Source organism: Pseudophryne corroboree, chromosome 6 (genome assembly GCF_028390025.1).
Source record: "Pseudophryne corroboree isolate aPseCor3 chromosome 6, aPseCor3.hap2, whole genome shotgun sequence".
Taxonomy (NCBI): Eukaryota; Metazoa; Chordata; class Amphibia; order Anura; family Myobatrachidae; genus Pseudophryne; species Pseudophryne corroboree.
In genome coordinates this window covers 493,762,425-493,784,140 of record NC_086449.1, presented here as the reverse complement: position 1 = coordinate 493,784,140, position 21,716 = coordinate 493,762,425, and the positions used below count along the sequence as shown (strand labels likewise).

At 46.1% G+C, this 21,716-nt stretch overlaps 1 protein-coding gene across 3 annotated transcripts in view; it reads right to left on the bottom strand.

Annotated features, from left to right (window-relative positions):
* TMEM117 (transmembrane protein 117) overlaps positions 1-21,716 on the bottom strand; it is a 724,897-nt gene that overhangs the window by 672,079 nt on the left and 31,102 nt on the right. For all 3 annotated transcript variants that reach the window (XM_063927348.1, XM_063927349.1, XM_063927347.1), the window contains exon 2: positions 18,941-19,239. In XM_063927348.1, the coding sequence (XP_063783418.1) occupies positions 18,941-19,239 (299 nt within the window). The remainder of the gene's footprint in view (positions 1-18,940; positions 19,240-21,716) is intronic.

Here is a 21,716-nt window from a genome sequence, read left to right as displayed (position 1 = left end):
CCCCCCGTAGGACCCCCATTATGCTGCATCTTTTGTTTCTTTGGGTTAGGAGTCGGCAGGATTCCGCTCCTGTTCTTTTTGCAGCTGTCCTTTTTCTGATATTGCTATCGACTTTGTTAAATATCGTGGTACTTTGCGGAGTGGCTTTCCACACTGCATCTTCTTTTCCTCCTTTCTCTGATTTCCTTCTCTTTCTATTTCCTATCTTTGCTGTTCTTTCTCCCCCACCCCTTAAGTATCTGTTGGAGGGATGTCCATTGCGAATCTCTTAGGTCTGATGTAATAATGGGGTTGGATGCTTTACATGTCACTACCCTTAATGTTAAGGGGTTGAATGTTCCTGAGAAAAGGTCTAAACTCTTCAAATGGCTTAGAGACGAGAGAGTTGACGTTGCTTTTATTCAGGAAACACATTTTAAGATAGGACATGTGCCATCTCTGAAATGTCACTACTATCCTCATGTTTTCCTGTCTAATAATCCTTCCGGTAAGACATTAGGTGTGGCTGTTTTATTGGCTCGCCACCTGCCTATCCTTAATGTTACTTCCCATAGACTAGCTGAAGGTAGGGGGTTGCTGGTAAAATGCGATATACACGGCCAACGTTTTTCTTTTCTGAACGTATATGCTCCCAATGCTAAACAGCCTTCCTTTTTGTCCTCGGTTTTGGAAATTGCTGAGTCTCTACTAGAGGGGGTGGTAGTGATGGGAGGCGACTTAAATTGGACTCTTGACCCCCTTCATGACAACTCTAAAAAAGTTCCTGTAGGCCAGAGAGGGAGTATAGGGGGGTGAGACGCACCTTGCTCAACCACCAGCTGATTGACACATGGAGACTGACACATCCTGCCGAGGCAGATTATTCTTTGTTTTCACACCCACATCAGACATACTCCAGAATTGATTACTTATTTTTGAGCCACCAACACCTGCATCTTCTTTCTGACGCCTCTATAGGACAAATTGTGTGGTCAGACCATGCCCCTGTTAACCTTACACTACGCCTTCCACCCTGTACACATCGCCAATGGTCCTGGCGTTTTAACGACACTTTTCTACAGAACGTGGAGTGTCGGTCTCGAATTGACACCGCCTTAAACTCCTATATCTGTACTAATGACCTAGATGATATTTCTAAGGTTTCGGTCTGGGAGGCACATAAATGTGTCATTAGAGGGGTTTGTGTCCAGATAGGCTCTTTCCGTAAAAGGCAGAGGGAGAAACTCAGAGGTGACTTATTATCTAGGATAAAATCTCTCGAGCTTTTACATAAGAAATCCCAAACCCCACAACATTATGCTGTTCTTGAGGCTGCCAGTGTTAGGTGCCGCGGTCCGCGGCGCCGCTCGGTCTGCTTCCGAGCGACGCTCACGGCCGCCGCACCTCTCTCCCTGCCCGCCCGGCGCCTAGCAACGCCAGGACACCGTGCGTACTGTAGCCGCCGGGTCCCTGGCAACGATAGGACGCCGGGCGTCCACAGCCGCTGGGTCCATAGCAACGAGGACGCCATTGGCGGACCACGTTCCCCGTTGCCAGATAAAGATTGATTAGTTGTTCGTGCAGCAGGGCAGCTGCACGGCAACTAGTAATTAGGGTCTGGGGGATGGTCTTGCTGGCCCTCCTGTCATTGGCCAGCAGGGCCTTTTTATGGGAGCCAGCACACTACAGCCTCGCCGGTGATAGCTTCCTGTATGCTGTTCCTGCCTTGCAACGTCTGTTCCAGGTCAGCTGTATCTGGTCGATCCTGCTCCCTGCGCTCCTGAGTCCTGGAGTTCTGAAGCCGGTCCTGGGAATCCTTACCTGTCCAAGTGAACCTGTTGCAGTCATCTGGGGGTTCTCGCTTGTTGGGGTTCTTTCCCGGTTTCGTGAGTAGCGGCTTCTGCCGCGGGTTGCGGCCTAGGCCGCTTAAGTCCTTGTGTTAATTTTGTATTGGTGGTTTTTGCGGAGGATTCCGCTTTTCACTGTCCTCCCCGGTACACGGCGGTGCCGTGTGGGGGTGTGGACAGTGGTGTCTTTTGTTGTTCTTTTCCTTTGGCGGCGTGCCGCACATATATTTAGTTTTAGGGCAGTTAGTAGCCCCTAGCTTTCTGTTTGCTTTAGTTAGAGATCCCCTTATTATCTTGTCTCGGCTCACGCCTTGTCTCACTCTAAGACCTGGGGGCATCGGAGTTGGGCAGACCTAATCCGCCCTTCAAACGCGGCTGCCGTGGGCCCAAGAAACCATAGTTACTCAGGCGTGAACTGACCACACGGATAAAACAATGGAGGTAGGGTGCTAGGGGCTATTCCCGTACCATCCCTTATTCAGCGTCACGTCCTGGTGCTCTGGACTTACTACGCAACATCTCTCTAGTTCTGAGCATCAGGAACGTAACATTATCACCGGCCCAAAAAACAAAAAGAAAAAATATAAAGAGTTATTTGTTTTTGGTGGGCCTTGAAATTCGGCCTCATGAATCCGGCAGTATTAGGACCGAATCCCAGCCAGCTTTTGGCCAACCAGATTCAGGAACTAACTCAGATGGTTCAGGATCTTACTCTTCGGGTGAGATCGCAGGAAGATCTTTTGCGAGCCTCCCCGAGTATGATTCCAGAACCAAAGATGCACCTTCCTGACCGTTTTTCAGGTAACCAAAAGGATTTTTTTTAATTTCAAGGAAGCTTGTAAGCTATATTTTCGTTTAAGGCCCCGATCCTCTGGTACTGAGTCTCAACGGGTCGGGATTGTGATGTCATTACTACAAGGCGATCCGCAAACCTGGGCTTTTGGGCTAAAAGCCGATGATGTTGCCTTGCTTTCTGTAGATACTTTTTTTAAGTCCCTAGGCCTTTTGTACGATGACCCTGTTAGGGAAGCGTCGGCTGAGAGCCACCTGCGTGCACTTAAGCAAGGGAAAAATCCAGCAGAGGCGTATTGTACCGAGTTTCGCCGTTGGTCGAACGACTGTGGCTGGAATGACCCGGCCCTGCGCAGTCAGTTTCGCCTCGGTTTGTCTGAAGTTATTAAAGACAGTCTCCTTCAGTACCCCGCTCCAGAGACTTTAGACAAACTCATGGAGCTTGCTATTAAAATTGATCGTCGTCTCCGGGAGCGGAGGGCTGAAAGGGGAGCTAGTTTCAGGCCTAGTGCATGTGTGTATACTTTCCCTGAGGACGTCGAGGAGCCCATGCAAATGGGTCTCTCCCGGCTGTCCCCAGAGGAAAGAACCAGAAGGCTAAATTCTGGTCTTTGCTTGTATTGTGGTGGCAAGGGACATATCGCGCGTAATTGCCCGAATAAGCAGGGAAACGCTCTGACCAAGTGAATTGTGAGGGGGTTCACTTGGGTCTGCAACTGATCTCTTCTAATGATTCCTTATTAGTTCCTGTAAAAATTTCCTTTGGTAGTCTCAGTTCGTTGGTGTCGGCCTTCGTCGACAGTGGAGCTGCGGGAAATTTCATGGATCTTGGTTGGGCTCAGGCTTTGGGCGTTCCACAGATACCTTTGGATAAACGTATCACCATGCACGGTTTGGATGGTGGTCCGCTTTCTAATGGGGTAATCACTCACCGCACACCTCCAGTACAAGTGAAAGTGGGGGCCCTACATTCGGAGAAAATCGAATTTTACCTTACCCATTGTCCGGCTGTCCCCGTAGTGTTGGGTCACCCCTGGCTTGCCTTTCATAATCCCACCATAGATTGGCGGTCTGGGGAGATTTCCCGATGGGGTCCCTTTTGTGTTAAGGAATGTATTTCCCGTCCAGTCCAGGTTGCGGCAGTCACCCCAGAACTTATTCCTTTGGAATATTAGGACTTTGCCGATGTTTTCTCCAAGGGTAATGCGGATATTCTGCCCCCTCATCGGTCCTATGACTGCGCTATTGACTTAGTTCCCGGTGCCTCTTTGCCTAAAGGGAGACTATATGCCCTGTCTGGGCCGGAAACTACGGCAATGAATGATTATGTACAGGAGAGCCTGAAAAAAGGCTTCATTAGGCCCTCGAAATCTCCCTTGAGTGCAGGGTTCTTTTTTGTTGAGAAAAAAGATGGGTCGCTCAGACCATGTATTGATTATCGGGCTCTGAATAAAATTTTTGTTAAAAACACCTACCCCTTTCAGTACTATTTGATCAGCTCCGGACTGCCGTTATCTTTTCCAAGATCGATCTTAGAGGGGCTTACAATCTCATCCGAATAAAATCTGGGGATGAGTGGAAGACGGCTTTCAGCACACAGTCGGGACATTATGAATACCTGGTGATGCCGTTTGGGCTGTCTAATGCTCCTGCTGTATTTCAAGATCTCATTAACGACGTCCTTCGCGACTTTCTAGGAAAGTTCGTAGTCGTTTATTTAGACGACATTTTGATTTACTCTGAGTCTTTGGAACAACATATTACCCATGTGCGACTGGTCCTTCAGAAGTTACGGGAAAATAATTTGTACGCCAAACTGGAGAAATGCGATTTCCACATCACAGAAGTGTCCTTCCTGGGGTATATTATTTCTCCTAAGGGGTTTTTCATGGAACCAAAAAAACTCCAGGCCATCCTAAATTGGGCACAACCCACAAACTTAAAAGCAATTCAGCGCTTTTTAGGGTTTGCAAATTACTATAGGCGTTTTATTCATACCTTCTCAGATTTGGTTGCTCCTATTGTGGCATTGACTAAAAAAGGAGCGGACCCTTCCAATTGGTCGCCTGAAGCCAAGTCTGCCTTCCTGGCCTTAAAGCAGGCCTTTGTCTCAGCTCCAGTACTCAGACACCCTAACCTGGATCTCCCCTTTATTGTCGAGGTAGATGCCTCAGAGGTTGGAGTGGGGGCTATCCTTTCTCAGGAAGACCCGGAGTCTCAGGAATTACACCCATGTGCCTTCATGTCCAGAAAATTCTCCTCCGCAGAATCCAACTATGATGTTGGTAATCGAGAATTGTTGGCAGGTAAATGGGCTTTCGAGGAGTGGAGGCACTGGTTGGAAGGAGCAAGGCATACCATTATGGTGTTTACTGACCACAAGAACCTGCAGTATATTGAGTCAGCTAAACGGCTTAATGCTCGACAGGCACGTTGGGCGCTGTTTTTTACTCGTTTCAGGTTTATAATCACCTTCAGGCCCGGTTCCAAGAATACAAAAGCCGATGCCCTGTCACGTTGTTTTCTTCCGGTTCACAATAACCACCCGGCTACTACCCCCATAGTCCCATCGTCTGTCATCCGGGCTGGCCTCACACAGGATTTATTTACACAGCTAGTCCAGCTCCAGCAGCAGGCTCCCAAAGTCACTCCTGCAGATCGTCTCTTCGTCCCTGAATTTCTAAGGGGCACTGTTCTAGCGGAGTTTCATGATAATAAGATTTCTGGTCATCCGGGTATCACTAAGACCTTGGAGTTAATCTCTCGCTCAGTGTGGTGGCCTAATCTTTCTAAAGATGTAAGGGAATTTGTCCGTTCCTGTCAGGTTTGTGCTCAGTACAAGGTATCTCGATCGTTGCCGGTCGGGCAACTCATGCCTCTAGCCGTTCCTCTCAGGCCATGGACACATATATCCATGGATTTCGTGGTGGACCTTCCTCTTTCAGCTGGGTTTCGAGTCATTTGGGTGGTAGTAGACCGTTTTAGTAAGATGGCCCACTTCATTGCTCTCCCCGATTACCCTCTGCTCAAGGGTTGGCAGTTTTGTTTCTCCGCCATGTGTTCAGGCTCCATGGTTTACCCAGGGATATTGTCTCTGATCGGGGACCGCAATTCATCGCCCGTTTCTGGAAACGTTTTTGTGCCTCATTAAATATGAAACTCTCTTTAACATCTGGGTACCATCCACAGTCTAACGGACAAACTGAACATGTTAATCAGTCGTTAAAACAGTATTTACGGCTATATTCGGCCAAACTTCAGAATGATTGGTCTTAAACTATTATTGCCCGATTTGATTCATGGAGATCAGGCTGGATTCGTTTTAGGCCGTGAAGCCAGAGATAACACCTCTAAAGTGCTCAATATGATTCACTATTCTGGACAGATTACGTCCCCCTCAATCATGTTGTCGACCGATGCTGAAAAAGCGTTTGACAGGGTAGACTGGGACTTTTTGTTTGGCATCCTGAAACATCTTGGGCTCGGCAATACCTGTCTCCATAGAATCCTATCTCTTTATACATCCTTCGTGTCCGCCAAAATTATGATTAATGGCTCCATTTCCGATTCCTGTTCTATTACCAACGGCACACGACAAGGATGCCCCCTATCCCCGTTGCTTTTTGTCCTTTGCATGGAAGCATTAGCTCGAAGCATCAGGGCCAATCCAAATATTTCTGGTTTGCTGATAAGGGGGACTGAATATAAATTAACTTTATATGCCGACGATTTACTCGCAATAATTTCAAAACCGGTCACCTCACTACCAAACCTGATGGTGGAATTTGAGAAATTTGGAGCCCTCTCTAATTTTAAGATAAATTATTCCAAATCTATTGCTATGAACTTAACTACTTCTCCTGATGTAGTAGAGGGTTTGAAACGCTCCTTCCCTTTTACTTGGCACGACCACAAATTAAAATATTTGGGGGTACTACTATCCAACGACTTATCCAAATTATTCTCCCTGAATTTTAGCCCCCTGTTGGCGAAGCTTCGCCTCGACTTCCAGAAGTGGAGGAAATTGCGATTATCGTGGTTTGGCAGGATCTATGTTGTCAAAATGAATGCCCTCCCTAGGATATTATTCTTCCTCCAAACCCTTCCTATACACATCCTCCTACTTTGGTTCCGAGACGTCCAGAATCTTATTCGGGCATTTGTTTGGGGATGCAACACACCTAGATTTAAGCACAATATTTTATTTAGGAGAAAACATCAAGGCGGGCAACAACTTCCACATATTTCTAGCTACTATCATACCGTACATTTGAATAGGATTCTGGAATGGTCACGGGCTAAAGATCGCAAACAATGGGTTCTATTGGAGGAAGGTTGCCTCCCACATTATATCGAAATTGTACCCTGGCTTCCTACCCTTCCGAAGATTACCCACCCCACGGTCTCCACCACGCTTAAACTATGGGCCACGCTGAGGTCTAAGAGCCATATATCCTCCAAATGGTCCCCTTTAACTTCTTTTCTCCATAATCCCGAATTTGTTCCAGGTCTCCATGGGACAGCCTTTGCTTCATGGGCGGAAGCCGGGATTTTCAGGGTCGGTCAGCTGATGAGCTCGGGTAGGGTGCGCTCGTTCTCAGATATTCAGTCTCATTGGAATATACATAGTTCTGATTTTTGGAAGTTCCTGCAGGTTCATCATTTCATAACATCTTCAAAGAACCTTTCTAATATAACTAGGGCTCTCACCGTATTTGAAAAAATGTGCATCTCTCCTAGTTCTCCTACACATACTATCTCCCAAATGTATGCGCTTATCATGGAAGACTTGTTTCCGCAACCTCCTACCTTTATGGCTTCCTGGGAGAGGGAACTGCCAGGGCTACCTACACAGATCAATTGGGATTCTGTATTTAGTAACGCCCAGTCGAGCTCTTTATGTTTATCAACATTAGAGACTCTCTATAAACTCATATATAGGTGGTATAGGACTCCTCTTGTTCTTAATAAAATGTTTCCCTCTCTCTCTAATCTTTGCTGGAGATGAAGAAACGCCCCAGGGAGCTTTGTGCACATATGGTGGGATTGCCCTCTTATAACTCCGTTCTGGACGGAGGTATTTAAATGTTCCGAACTGATAGTGGGGGATGTAGTCCCAAAAAACCCAGGATTTTGGCTCCTCAATCACACCTCCGCGGGCGCGCATTCCTACAAATGCTCCCTATTGAGACATCTTAGCAATGCTGCAAAAGCGGTTATCCCAACTCTTTGGAGATCCACCTCACCGCCCTCGATTAAATTATGGTTTAAAAAGATTAATTACTTTTTGGATATGGAAGACCTTATCTCCTTCTCATCAGGGAAAACCATTGACTTCACAGCCATCTGGTTTCCCTGGTATGACTTCAAGGAGTCACCTGTGTATCGGTCTTATAAAACTACTTAGTTCTTCTCCCATTGGCCCTCATTCCGAGTTGTTCGCTCGGTAATTTTCTTTGCATCGCAGCGATTTTCCGCTAATTGCGCATGCGCAATGTTCGCACTGCGACTGCGCCAAGTAAATTTGCTAAGAAGTTTGGTATTTTACTCACGGCATTACGAGGTTTTTTCTTCGTTCTGGTGATCGTAATGTGATTGACAGGAAGTGGGTGTTTCTGGGCGGAAACTTGCAGTTTTATGGGAGTGTGTGAAAAAACGCTGCCGTTTCTGGGAAAAACGCGGGAGTGGCTGGAGAAACGGGTGAGTGCCTGGGCGAACGCTGGGTGTGTTTGTGACGTCAAACCAGGGACGAAACTGACTGAACTGATCGCAGTGGCAGAGTAAGTGTCGAGCTACTCAGAAACTGCTTAGAAATTTCTAATCGCAATTTTGAGAATCTTTCGTTCGCAATTTTGCTAAGCTAAGATTCACTCCCAGTAGGCGGCGGCTTAGCGTGTGCAATGCTGCTAAAAGCAGCTTACGAGCGAACAACTCGGAATGAGGGCCATTATGTATACTGTGTCTTTCTAGCATGTTTCAGCTCTCTAATTGAATGGGCCCTCCCCCTTATCTCCCGAAGGACTCATCCTTTCTATGCAGATGCTCTTACCTACCTCTACATTTCACAACTTTCCCTTTTTCTTTTTCCCTCTCCTTCCCTCTTTCTATTCTTTCCTATATTTTCCTAAGCTGTTTTATTAGAATGTTCCCCTTTTACATGTTTTGATGTTGGAAAATAAGCAGACAACCTTTTTTCCATGCTTTAGGTGCTCGAATGTTTTATATTGACATATATGATATGCAATGATCTTGTCCCCTTCTTTTGGAAATGTACTGTTGTGATGATTTGTCTGCTGCCTTAATAAAAAACAGTTTAAATAAAAATAAGAATTTACTTACCGATAATTCTATTTCTCGTAGTCCGTAGTGGATGCTGGGGACTCCGTAAGGACCATGGGGAATAGCGGCTCCGCAGGAGACTGGGCACAAAAGTAAAGCTTTAGGACTACCTGGTGTGCACTGGCTCCTCCCCCTATGACCCTCCTCCAAGCCTCAGTTAGGATACTGTGCCCGGACGAGCGTACACAATAAGGAAGGATTTTGAATCCAGGGTAAGACTCATACCAGCCACACCAATCACACCGTATAACTTGTGATCTAAACCCAGTTAACAGCATGATAACAGAGGAGCCTCTAGAAAAGATGGCTCACTACAGCAATAACCCGATTTTTGGTAACAATAACTATGTACCAGTATTGCAGACAATCCGCACTTGGGATGGGCGCCCAGCATCCACTACGGACTACGAGAAATAGAATTATCGGTAAGTAAATTCTTATTTTCTCTGACGTCCTAGTGGATGCTGGGGACTCCGTAAGGACCATGGGGATTATACCAAAGCTCCCAAACGGGCGGGAGAGTGCGGATGACTCTGCAGAACCAAATGAGAGAACTCCAGGTCCTCCTCAGCCAGGGTATCAAATTTGTAGAATTTTACAAACGTATTTGCTCCTGACCAAGTAGCTGCTCGGCAAAGTTGTAAAGCCGAGACCCCTCGGGCAGCCGCCCAAGATGAGCCCACCTCCCTTGTGGAGTGGGCAATTACAGATTTTTGGCTGTGGCAGGCCTGCCACAGAATGTGCAAGCTGAATTGTACTACAAATCCAACGAGCAATAGTCTGCTTAGAAGCAGGAGCACCCAGCTTGTTGGGTGCATACAGGATAAACAGCGAGTCAGATTTTCTGACTCCAGCCGTCCTGGAAACATATATTTTCAGGGCCCTGACAACGTCTAGCAACTTGGAGTCCTCCAAGTCCCTAGTAGCCGCAGGCACCACCATAGATTGGTTCAGGTGAAACGCTGAAACCACCTTAGGGAGAAACTGAGGACGAGTCCTCAATTCCGCCCTGTCCGAATGGAAAATCAGATAAGGGCTTTTACAGGATAAAGTCGCCAATTCTGACACGCGCCTGGCCCAGGCCAGGGCCAACAGCATGACCACCTTCCATGTGAGATATTTTAACTCCACAGATTTAAGTGGTTCAAACCAATGTGACTTTTGGAACCCAAAAACTACATTGAGATCCCAAGGTGCCACTGGAGGCACAAAAGGAGGCTGTATATACAGTACCCCTTTTACAAACGTCTGAACTTCAGGGACTGAAGCTAGTTCTTTTTGGAAGAAAATTGACAGGGCCGAAATTTGAACCTTAATGGACCCCAATTGCAGGCCCATAGACACTCCTGTTTGCAGGAAATGTAGGAATCGACCCAGTTGAAATTCCTCCGTCGGGCCTTACTGGCCTCGCACCACGCAACATATTTTCGCCAAATGCAGTGATAATGTTTTGCGGTTACATCCTTCCTGGCTTTGATCAGGATAGGGATGACTTCATCCGGAATGCCTTTTTCCTTCAGGATCCGGCGTTCAACCGCCATGCCGTCAAACGCAGCCGCGGTAAGTCTTGGAACAGACAGGGTCCTTGCTGGAGCAGGTCCCTTCTTAGAGGTAGAGGCCACGGATCCTCCGTGAGCATCTCTTGAAGTTCCGGTTACCAAGTCCTTCTTGGCCAATCCGGAGCCACGAATATAGTGCTTACTCCTCTCCATCTTATAATTCTCAGTACCTTGTGTATGAGAGGCAGAGGATGGAACACATACACTGACCGGTACACCCACGGTGTTACCAGAGCATCTACAGCTATTGCCTGAGGGTCCCTTGACCTGGCGCAATACCTGTCGAGTTTTTCTGCTGAGGAAGTCTGCTTCCCAGTTGTCCATTCCCGGAATGAACACTGCTGACAGTGCTATCACATGATTTTCCGCCCAGCGAAGAATCCTTGCAGCTTCTGCCATTGCCCTCCTGCTTCTTGTGCCACCCTGTCTGTTTACGTGGGTGACTGCCGTGATGTTGTCCGACTGGATCAACACCGGCTGACCTTGAAGCAGAGGTCTTGCTAAGCTTAGAGCATTGTAAATGGCCCTTAGCTTCAGGATATTTATGTGAAGTGATGTCTCCAGGCTTGACCATAAGCCCTGGAAATTCCTTCCCTGTGTGACTGCTCCCCAGCCTTGCAGGCTGGCATCCGTGGTCACCAGGACCCAGTCCTGAATGCCGAATCTGCGGCCCTCTAGAAGATGAGCACTCTGCAACCACCACAGGAGGGACACCCTTGTCCTTGGTGACAGGGTTATCCGCTGATGCATCTGAAGATGCGACCCGGACCATTTGTCCAGCAGGTCCCACTGGAAAGTTCTTGCGTGGAATCTGCCGAATGGGATTGCTTCGTAGGAAGCCACCATTTTTCCCAGAACCCTTGTGCATTGATGCACTGAGACTTGGCTCGGTTTTAGGAGGTTCCTGACTAGCTCGGATAACTCCCTGGCTTTCTCCTCCGGGAGAAACACCTTTTTCTGGACTGTGTCCAGGATCATCCCTAGGAACAGAAGACGAGTCGTCGGAACCAGCTGCGATTTTGGAATATTGAGAATCCAACCGTGCTGCCGCAACACTACCTGAGATAGTGCTACACCGACCTCCAACTGTTCTCTGGATCTTACCCTTATCAGGAGATCATCCAAGTAAGGGATAACTAAAACTCCCTTCCTTCGAAGGAGTATCATCATTTCGGCCGTTACCTTGGTAAAGACCCGGGGTGCCGTGGACCATCCAAACGGCAGCGTCTGAAACTGATAGTGACAGTTCTGTACCACAAACCTGAGGTACCCTTGGTGAGAAGGGTAAATTGGGACATGAAGGTAAGCATCCTTGATGTCCCGAGACATCATGTAGTCCCCTTCTTCCAGGTTCGCAATCACTGCTCTGAGTGACTCCATCTTGAATTTGAACCTCCGTATGTAAGTGTTCAAAGATTTTAGATTTAGAATCGGTCTCACCGAGCCGTCCGGCTTCGGTACCACAACAGTGTGGAATAATACCCCGTTCCCTGTTGCAGGAGGGGTACCTTGATTATCACCTGCTGAGAATACAGCTTGTGAATGGCTTCCAAAACTGCCTCCCTGTCAGAGGGAGACGTCGGTAAAGCCGACTTTAGGAAAATGGCGAGGGGGAGGCGTCTCGAATTCCAATTTGTACCCCTGAGATATCACCTGAAGGATCCAGGGGTCTACTTGCGAGTGAGCCCACTGCGCGCTGAAATTCATTGAGACGGGCCCCCACCGTGCCTGAGTCTGCTTGTAAAGCCCCAGCGTCATGCTGAGGGCTTGGCAGAGGCGGGAGAGGGCTTCTGTTCCTGGGAACTGGCTGATTTCTGCAGCCTTTTTCCTCTCCCTCTGTCACGGGGCAGAAATGAGGAACCTTTTGCCCGCTTGCCCTTCTGGGAACGAAAGGACTGCGCCTGATAATACGGCGTCTTCTTATGTTGAGAGGCGACCTGGGGTACAAACGTGGATTTCCCAGCTGTTGCCGTGGCCACCAGGTCTGAAAGACCGACCCCAAATAACTCCTCCCCTTTATAAGGCAATACTTCCAAATGCCGTTTGGAATCCGCATCACCTGACCACTGTCGTGTCCATAACCCTCTTCTGGCAGAAATGGACAACGCACTTACACTTGATGCCAGTCGGCAAATATTCCGCTGTGCATCACGCATATATAGAAATGCATCTTTTAAATGCTCTATAGGCAATAATATACTGTCCCTATCTAGGGTATCAATATTTTCAGTCAGGGAATCCGACCACGCCAACCCAGCACTGCACATCCAGGCTGAGGCGATTGCTGGTCGCAGTATAACACCAGTATGTGTGTAAATACATTTTAGGATACCCTCCTGCTTTCTATCAGCAGGATCCTTAAGGGCGGCCATCTCAGGAGAGGGTAGAGCCCTTGTTCTTACAAGCGTGTGAGCGCTTTACCCACCCTAGGGGGTGTTTTCCAACGCACCCTAACCTCTGGCGGGAAAGGATATAATGCCAATAACATTTTAGAAATTATCAGTTGTTATCGGGGGAAACCCACGCATCATCACACACCTCATTTAATTTCTCAGATTCAGGAAAACTACAGGTAGTTTTTCCTCACCGAACATAATACCCCTTTTTGGTGGTACTCGTATTATCAGAAATGTGTAAAACAGTTTTCATTGCCTCAATCATGTAACGTGTGGCCCTACTGGAAGTCACATTTGTCTCTTCACCGTCGACACTGGAGTCAGTATCTGTGTCGGCGTCTGTATCTGCCATCTGAGGTAACGGGCGCTTTAGAGCCCCTGACGGCCTATGAGACGTCAGGACAGGCACAAGCTGAGTAGCCGGCTGTCTCATGTCAACCACTGTCTTTTATACAGAGCTGACACTGTCACGTAATTCCTTCCAACAGTTCATCCACTCAGGTGTCGACCCCCTAGGGGGTGACATCACTATTACAGGCAATTTGCTCCGTCTCCACATCATTTTCCTCCTCATACATGTCGACACAAACGTACCGACACACAGCACACACACAGGGAATGCTCTGATAGAGGACAGGACCCCACTAGCCCTTTGGGGAGACAGAGGGAGAGTTTGCCAGCACACACCAGAGCGCTATATATATATATATACAGGGATAACCTTATATAAGTGTTTTTCCCCTTATAGCTGCTGTATTTTTAATACTGCGCCTAATTAGTGCCCCCCTCTCTTTTTTTAACCCTTTCTGTAGTGTAGTGACTGCAGGGGAGAGCCAGGGAGCTTCCCTCCAACGGAGCTGTGAGGGAAAATGGCGCCAGTGTGCTGAGGAGATAGGCTCCGCCCCCTTCTCGGCGGCCTTATCTCCCGTTTTTCTGTGTATTCTGGCAGGGGTTAAAATTCATCCATATAGCCCTGGGGGCTATATGTGATGTATTTTCGCCAGCCAAGGTGTTTTTATTGCTGCTCAGGGCGCCCCCCCCTAGCGCCCTGCACCCTCAGTGACCGAAGTGTGAAGTGTGCTGAGGAGCAATGGCGCACAGCTGCAGTGCTGTGCGCTACCTTGGTGAAGACAGGATGTCTTCTGCCGACGATTTTCCGGACCTCTTCTTGCTTCTGGCTCTGTAAGGGGGCCGGCGGCGCGGCTCCGGGACCGGACTCCATGGCTGGGCCTGTGTTCGATCCCTCTGGAGCTAATGGTGTCCAGTAGCCTAAGAAGCCCAATCCACTCTGCACGCAGGTGAGTTCGCTTCTTCTCCCCTTAGTCCCTCGATGCAGTGAGCCTGTTGCCAGCAGGTCTCAATGAAAATAAAAAACCTAAAACTAAACTTTTCACTAAGCAGCTCAGGAGAGCCACCTAGTGTGCACCCTTCTCGTTCGGGCACAAAAATCTAACTGAGGCTTGGAGGAGGGTCATAGGGGGAGGAGCCAGTGCACACCAGGTAGTCCTAAAGCTTTACTTTTGTGCCCAGTCTCCTGCGGAGCCGCTATTCCCCATGGTCCTTACGGAGTCCCCAGCATCCACTAGGACGTCAGAGAAAAGATAGTGCCTATTGCAATGGGTTCAGTATAGTATGCCGGCGGTCGGGCTCCCGGCGACCAGCATACCGGCGCCGGGAGCCCGACCGCCAGCTTACCGACAGTGTGGCGAGCGCAAATTAGCCCCTTGGGGGCTCGCTGCGCTCGCCACGCTACGGGCACGGTGGCGCGCCACGCTATTTTATTCTCCCTCCAGGGGGGTCGTGGACCCCCACGAGGGAGAATAAGTGTCGGTATGCCGGCTGTCGGGATTCCGGCGCCGGTATACTGTGCACCGGGATCCCGTAAGTTGGCATACTGAAGACCACCCTATTACAATATGTAGTCTGCAAATGCAAAGACCATATACTAATTAAAAACACCCAAGTGCAGTTGGGAGGGGTGCTAGCTAGTCCAAGCTGAAGGAGATGTAGATTTAAAAAGAGCTTTAGCCCATGCTTCCATCTAATATATATATAGCTAGAATCCAGTGTGCTGCTTCCAGATTCACCTGTCCTATGTTGCAATTTACAGACACACCTTCCCTGTGTCACAGTACGCAGAGCCACCTTCCCTTTGTCATAGTGCACAGAGCACAGACTCACCTTCTCCATGCCATAATATGCAGACCCACTCTATGGGCCTAATTCAGACCTGATCGTAGCAACAACTTGGTTAGCAGATGGGCAAAACTGAATTAGGCCCTATGTCAGAATACACAGGCATACCATTCCTAGGTTATAGTATACACACTCACCTTCCCTGCGTCAAGGTATACAGACACACCTTCTCTATGTCAGAATACACAGAAACACACACCTACAGGGGCGAATGTAGGGGTCAGACTGCCTATATACATTATCCATTGCTCCCCAACAAATCACCGCCCCCTTTCCCCCCCTTCGTGTTAGGGCTGGTCCTGATGCCACCAAAATCTCACCACCTCCAGCAGCCCCCCTTCCTTTTAGTTGCAAAATAATAATTTTCAAAAAGTAAAAAATCCCACAAAAAGTGCCGCCCCCCCAAGAAAGTGATGCCCGTAGGCCTATGCTTAGTGAGAAACCTACCACTGCAGATACCCCCAACATGACCCTTTCCACCAAGTACAACATTCTCTGCTAATGGGCTTGCAGTCCTCTTGGTTTAAATTAATTTCTCAATTAATTTAACACATGTAACTGCAATCATAAATATAAGGGAAACCCAGAAGTAGAGCATTTTGTAACTGTTGGAGGGGATCATGATGGAGGGTCTGGAAAGACTGTATAATGTTACCAAAAGACAGACCACACAAAATATAATAAGGTTGCCACTGGGCTCACTCCAATCTGTTCTAATAAAATTCTATTTAAATGACAGTGTAAGTGCTACTTTTATGCGGATAAACCCAGAGCTGTTGGCCACGTAAAATGCTAATGAGCAATTGAATATCACTGATAGACGCCTTTTAGTATAGACGACCAGCAGGGGCGGCAGGAAACATTTGAATCGGCCCCTAGGAGTCATAGCAGACACTTTGAGATATAAAAGGTGTTCCGATTTCTTCCAGAAAGTAACAGGGGTAAAGAAACCTAACTATTTATAACATGGCTGCTAGGATGGTGGTGGCTGCAGTGGGGGGTTACTACATCTTACCTAGTACATTTGAATAACTCACTAAAATCAGTAGTTCTGACCCTTCTGCTGTCTGTGCTTGGAAACAACCAGAACATGTAGCTCTTCTCCAGTAGCAGAGCGAGTCTCAGTGGAGGGATTCCTGGCTAAATGCTAAACTGACTCGGTAGTTATACAAGACGTCGGGTTACCCCAAGGGGTTACGGTCATTAGGTCAACAGTCATTAGGTCGACCACTATTGGTCGACATGCATTAGGGTAGACATGGTCAGTAGGTCGACATGTACTAAGTCGACATGGAAAAAGGTCAACATGAGTTCTTCACTTTTTTTTATTAACTTTTTCATACTTTACGATCCACGTGGACTGCAATTGGGAATGGTAAACTGAAGCATGGCAAGCACAGCGAGCCATGCGAGTGGAAACTGTGCACTAATTGGGGTACCCCGTCACTTTACGAAGAAAACAACACCAAAAACAATCAAAAAACTCATGTCGACCTATTGACCATATCGACCTACTGCATGTTGACCAACAGTGGTCGACCTAATGACCGTCGACCTAAGTGTGGTCGACCTAATGACCCATACCCATCCCAAGTGGTCTACCTTTTAAGAAATGAATTGGTGATGAATTATCATGTAGCCCAGTGGTTCTCAAACTGTGTGCCATGGCACCCTGGTGTTCCTCGGGACACTTGCAGGGGTGCCTCAGGTTGGTGGTCCATGACCAATTCAAACTATTTACGGTAAATGTAATTAACAAAACCAGTGCTGGTGGCTGCCAATCATAAAACATGTGGACAAATAGAAGTGAATCCTGTCCCTCACCACACAATTGAACCTAAGGATGACATATAAACACAATTTTTACTTAATTTAATATTTTTTCTGAATGTCTCAATAAGACATTTTTGGAGTGCCTTGAAATTTTTTCATTACTCTAGGGCGCCGTGATTCAAAATAGTTTGTGAACCACTGATGTAGCCTAGACAGAACTACTCCCTTAATAGAACATCAACTTTGTTTTCATTCAAATTTAAGACCCATAATACAAACAGTGGAGATAAGGTGGCTTCAAGTCACCCTAATACTGTTAGATCATTATTTTGATTTCAAGGACAACTACTGTATACAACAAACTTGAAATTAATATAAAAGAAATATAAAATACATGCACATCACTGCAAAGCATATTTGAAGAATATATTTAATGGGTTTCATTTACTATACAGGGAATGTGTGTGTGTAGCAAGAAATGTAGCATAGGTTTTTATGGTAAGGAGTACAGGAAAGACAAAGGGATTCTCATGTGCAATAGAACTGAACTTCAAATAATTTAGGGAAAACAGAGTCCATAAAAATTGATACAGGAGTTACACAAACCTCCACCTATCCAGCAACATAGATTGGGGGTGGGGGTGGGTTCGGCGCAAGGAAGTGTTCACATCGTAATTTGCACTTCATGAAAAATTTGTTGAACTGGACATGAGCATAACTCATACCTCCCAACTGTCCCGATTCCAGTCCTGTTTTTTCTGTCCAACTGTCCCTCCCGTGGGTCGCAGTGTCCCGCGGGCAGGGGGAAGTTGGGGAGTACACTCTAACTTCGTTGCTCTGCATTGCAAAGCTGCAGTAATGAATGACGGGCGCATTGAGAGGCTGGAGGCTGTCCAGCAGCTCCCGGAGTGCTGGGCAAGACTCCAGCATGACGAAAACAGGGGCATGGATCTCAGGAGCAGTATTTCAATTGAGAACATGCCCCTAGTCGCTAATCCACGCCCCCAATTGGGAGGTATGGCATAAAAAGCACCAGTAATATGAGCTGTACAGAGCTAACACTTGCAGCCTCTTATACTGTAAGACACAGAAGCAGGGTGTGCAAGGGCAGGACAGTAAGAGCAAGAAAACGCTAATTAAACACACCCCTTTGAAAGAAGTCTTATTTTGTGTCACATTCTTCTTTCAGATCTGTTCCTTACCATGCATATTATGTGCCTACACAAACCAGTAGTTTGGGTTCAGAAGTTCTGAATGCATCATAAGCTAGATTTAGAAACACATGTATAGCTTAAAAAAGTGTGTACTTTGAAATACATGCGGAAATCTAAGAGCGTATACAAATCGGCACAAATGCCAACATGCACCTTTGCCATTCAACACTAAAGCATCCCCCAGTAGCTCTAATTTTCTATAAACCTACGGGTACTCATACTTCTGCTGATTAGAACTTAACCATTGATAATAGTAGGCCTGTGTCTAAGCCACAGGTCTTCAACCTGCAGCCCTCCTGCTGCTGTGGAACTATACATCCCAGCACACCCTGCCTCAGTTTTAGCATGCCTTAATAGCAAAACTGTGGAAAGGCATGCTGGGATGTGTAGTTCCACAGCAACTTGATGGCCAATTGTCTGATAGATGGCTCCTTCCCTACACTTGCAGAGGAGATTCTCTTTATCAATAAAATTGCAAAAGGGTATCTAACCAGGCTCTAGAAAGTCTTAATTAAACTTAATTGAATGGGGTCTACATAAAGAACATAGGAGGTGGGGATGAATAATAATGAAGGGTAGCACCACACTTTTGCTCTTTAAAAATATCAGGGACATAAAAAGTGGATAGCAAACAAAATAGTTTAAAAGGCGATTATAGGCTTTTAGGATGATCATTTAGCCCCAGTTATTCATATTTGTTTTCGATACACCTTTTCTTCCTCACAATGCTACAAAAGCATCATAATGCATTAACAAAATGACAACAAGCAAAAGACAAGTAAAAGAAGCAAAAATATATCCATACGTATGAAATATTACAGTTAAAGAAATACAGGTCGACTTACCAAACAAACGTCGGTGAAACAGGAACTTCCCAGCCACAAGTCCCACTACGATGGCAACAAGCCAAAGGATGACTTTCAAAAAGTTCCAAGCTCCTCCCGGGTATTTAGTCATTATAAAAGAAAAACAGTTTCCAACAACTATGACATTGGCTTCTGTCTGGCTATGAGAAACAGGATCCTCGGCAAATATTAAAAAATTAAAGAATGTCACCAAGTAAGCGATAACTATACGTGACCATGGGTGCTGGAAATAATAGCGGAAGTCTTTACCCATCCTTGTAATATTCTGGAGGAATATCCTAAAAAAGAAAAATATGAAAATCATTTTACTGTATATCCATATATATCAGAGAGCAAAGTGTTACAGATGGTGGAAAGGATTCAGAACTATAGTGCATGTGTCTTATTTGGCTTCACTACAGGCACCAAAAATAGATTGTAATCTCTTCAGGGAATTACCTGTTCTCATAAACGTAATGTGATCGTGAAGCTTGTAAATTTATTACATTAAAAAAAAAACTTAACCTTGGGTGTTGAATATTTTTTAGGTTAGAAAAAAATTAACACTCAGCAGCTAATACTAGGGGTAACCTGCATTACTCTCAACCATACATATACACAATCAAAATGGTGTATGGCGCTAGAATCTCTGGGCGAGTTTCTAGCACAGTACACAATACTATGTTTTTGCTACCGTATTTGCCGGCGTATAAGACGACTGGGCGTATAAGACGACCCCCAACATTTCCACTCAAAATATAGAGTTTGTTATATACTCGCCGTATAAGACTACCCCCTTCCACACACCAAATAAAACGTAAAAGAACATCAGATTTGTGACATACTGTATATTATGACCTGATAAGAGATTTGGATAGGGAGTATTTATCAAGGTATGCATAAGAAGGGGGGAGGGGGCGAGGAGAAAGTTGTAAAATGTATAAAAGTATACCCCTGTGTGCATTTAGTGTTACCGGTTTCACATGAGTGCCATTAGTATTAGTATTAGTGCCATTACAGTACCTGTCATTGTCACCATTGTACGGCCACAACGCGACTGCAGCGCCTCCGGCCAGTCCCTGCATCTCCCTGTAATTGGCACTAGTGACCCGCCGCGGCCGCACTGGATATCGCGCGATACTGGATGGTGAGTAGAATGAGGTGGGTGGGCATCGGGAGGCCACTATGGGCACCGGGCGAGTATCGGAAGGCCACTATGGCAGCTATGTCTATCCCAACTGAAGTGCACCCGGCGTATAAGACGACCCCCCCACTTGGAGGCATGTTTTTCAGGGCAAAAAAGTAGTCTTATACGCCAGCAAATACTGTACATACTTTCTTTTGACAGCAGATTTTACAGATCACCTATGCATAATTTAAAAAAGTAAATAAAAATACAATATAAAAAAAAGAGAGAATATCTACATTATGAAGAGGATTGTTTTAAAAATACAAAAAAATAAGTGTGTGCAAGGGTATATTCTTAATTTTCCTTTTCTTTTACGTGATACCCAAGTATAACGTGAGTTTAGGAATTTGCATTACAAAAGATACTGCACAAATCAAACCAGGCCACTTACCAGCACTCTTAATATTGTTAGCTCATGAAAGTACATACAGGTACACCACCGATTTTCCGGCAACCGATGATCCGGAACCTCTTTTAATCCGGACAATTTTGATTTGTCCGGATTAAAGGGGGTTAGGGACATCCTTTAATCCAGAACATTTTCTAAGCATGGGCTGTGGAAGTTAAAGGGTAGGTTTTAATAGGAGTTGGGCTGTGGAAGGTTTAGAGTTGGGCTGTGGAAGGTATAGGGTAGGTTGTTGGGCTGTGGAAGGTTTAGAGTTGGGCTGTGGAAGGTATAGGGTAGGTTGTAGTGGGAGTTGGGCTGTGGGAGGGTAAGAGTTAGTGTCATTTTGCATGAGGTTTAGTACTTTCCTTGTAGTGACTATTTCACTTACTGTTAATGGTTGTTCAAAATGTACCTGATACCGGTTTTGCTTATAAACAGTTTTGCATACACTACTGTGTTTGTTTATTCATTAATTAATATTATACTGTAGCATATATTTTACTATTTATTGCTTTAGAAATGTTCTGAAGGTGCAAAATTAGCTTCCACCGTTAATCCGGCAAAATCGATAATCCGGCACGGCACTGGAACCGAGGATGCCGGAAAATCGGTGGTGTACCTGTATATTATTTCCCAATATTTTATAACAGCAAGGTAGGACACAAGAGTATGGTTAAAAAGATGAAATAATATACTGTACTCATGCAGTCTTACAATCCTCCTGAGCAAGCAAACAGAAATGGTTGTCCTGGAGACGATTTTAACACGACTCACAAAACTAACACTGACTTAAGAAACTCCATGGGGAATTTACCAAGCAATGATTTTGCTAAACCGCCGGGTTTTGCTGGATTTTCCGGCAGTTTAATGAACCACCTTCATGTATTCAAATCCGCAAGTACACTTTCCCCATTTACTAAGCAGTGGTCTGGGAAACTGCTATGAGATCATCCCAAAATCAAGTAGCTTCTGGAAGGCGGGTTACTAAACACCGTGCTGTATGAGCTTTACGTCCAATCAAAAGGCGAGTAATCACAATGCACTTAAATTAAGGCAATCAATACTGTATGTACCGAACATGGAAGCAGATAACAATTCCCAGTAAATGTTGATATTTACATAGTAAACATTCATATGGCCAAATGTACCAAGTGTTGAAAAGTGATAAAGTGGAGAGTGATAAACTACCAGCCAATCAG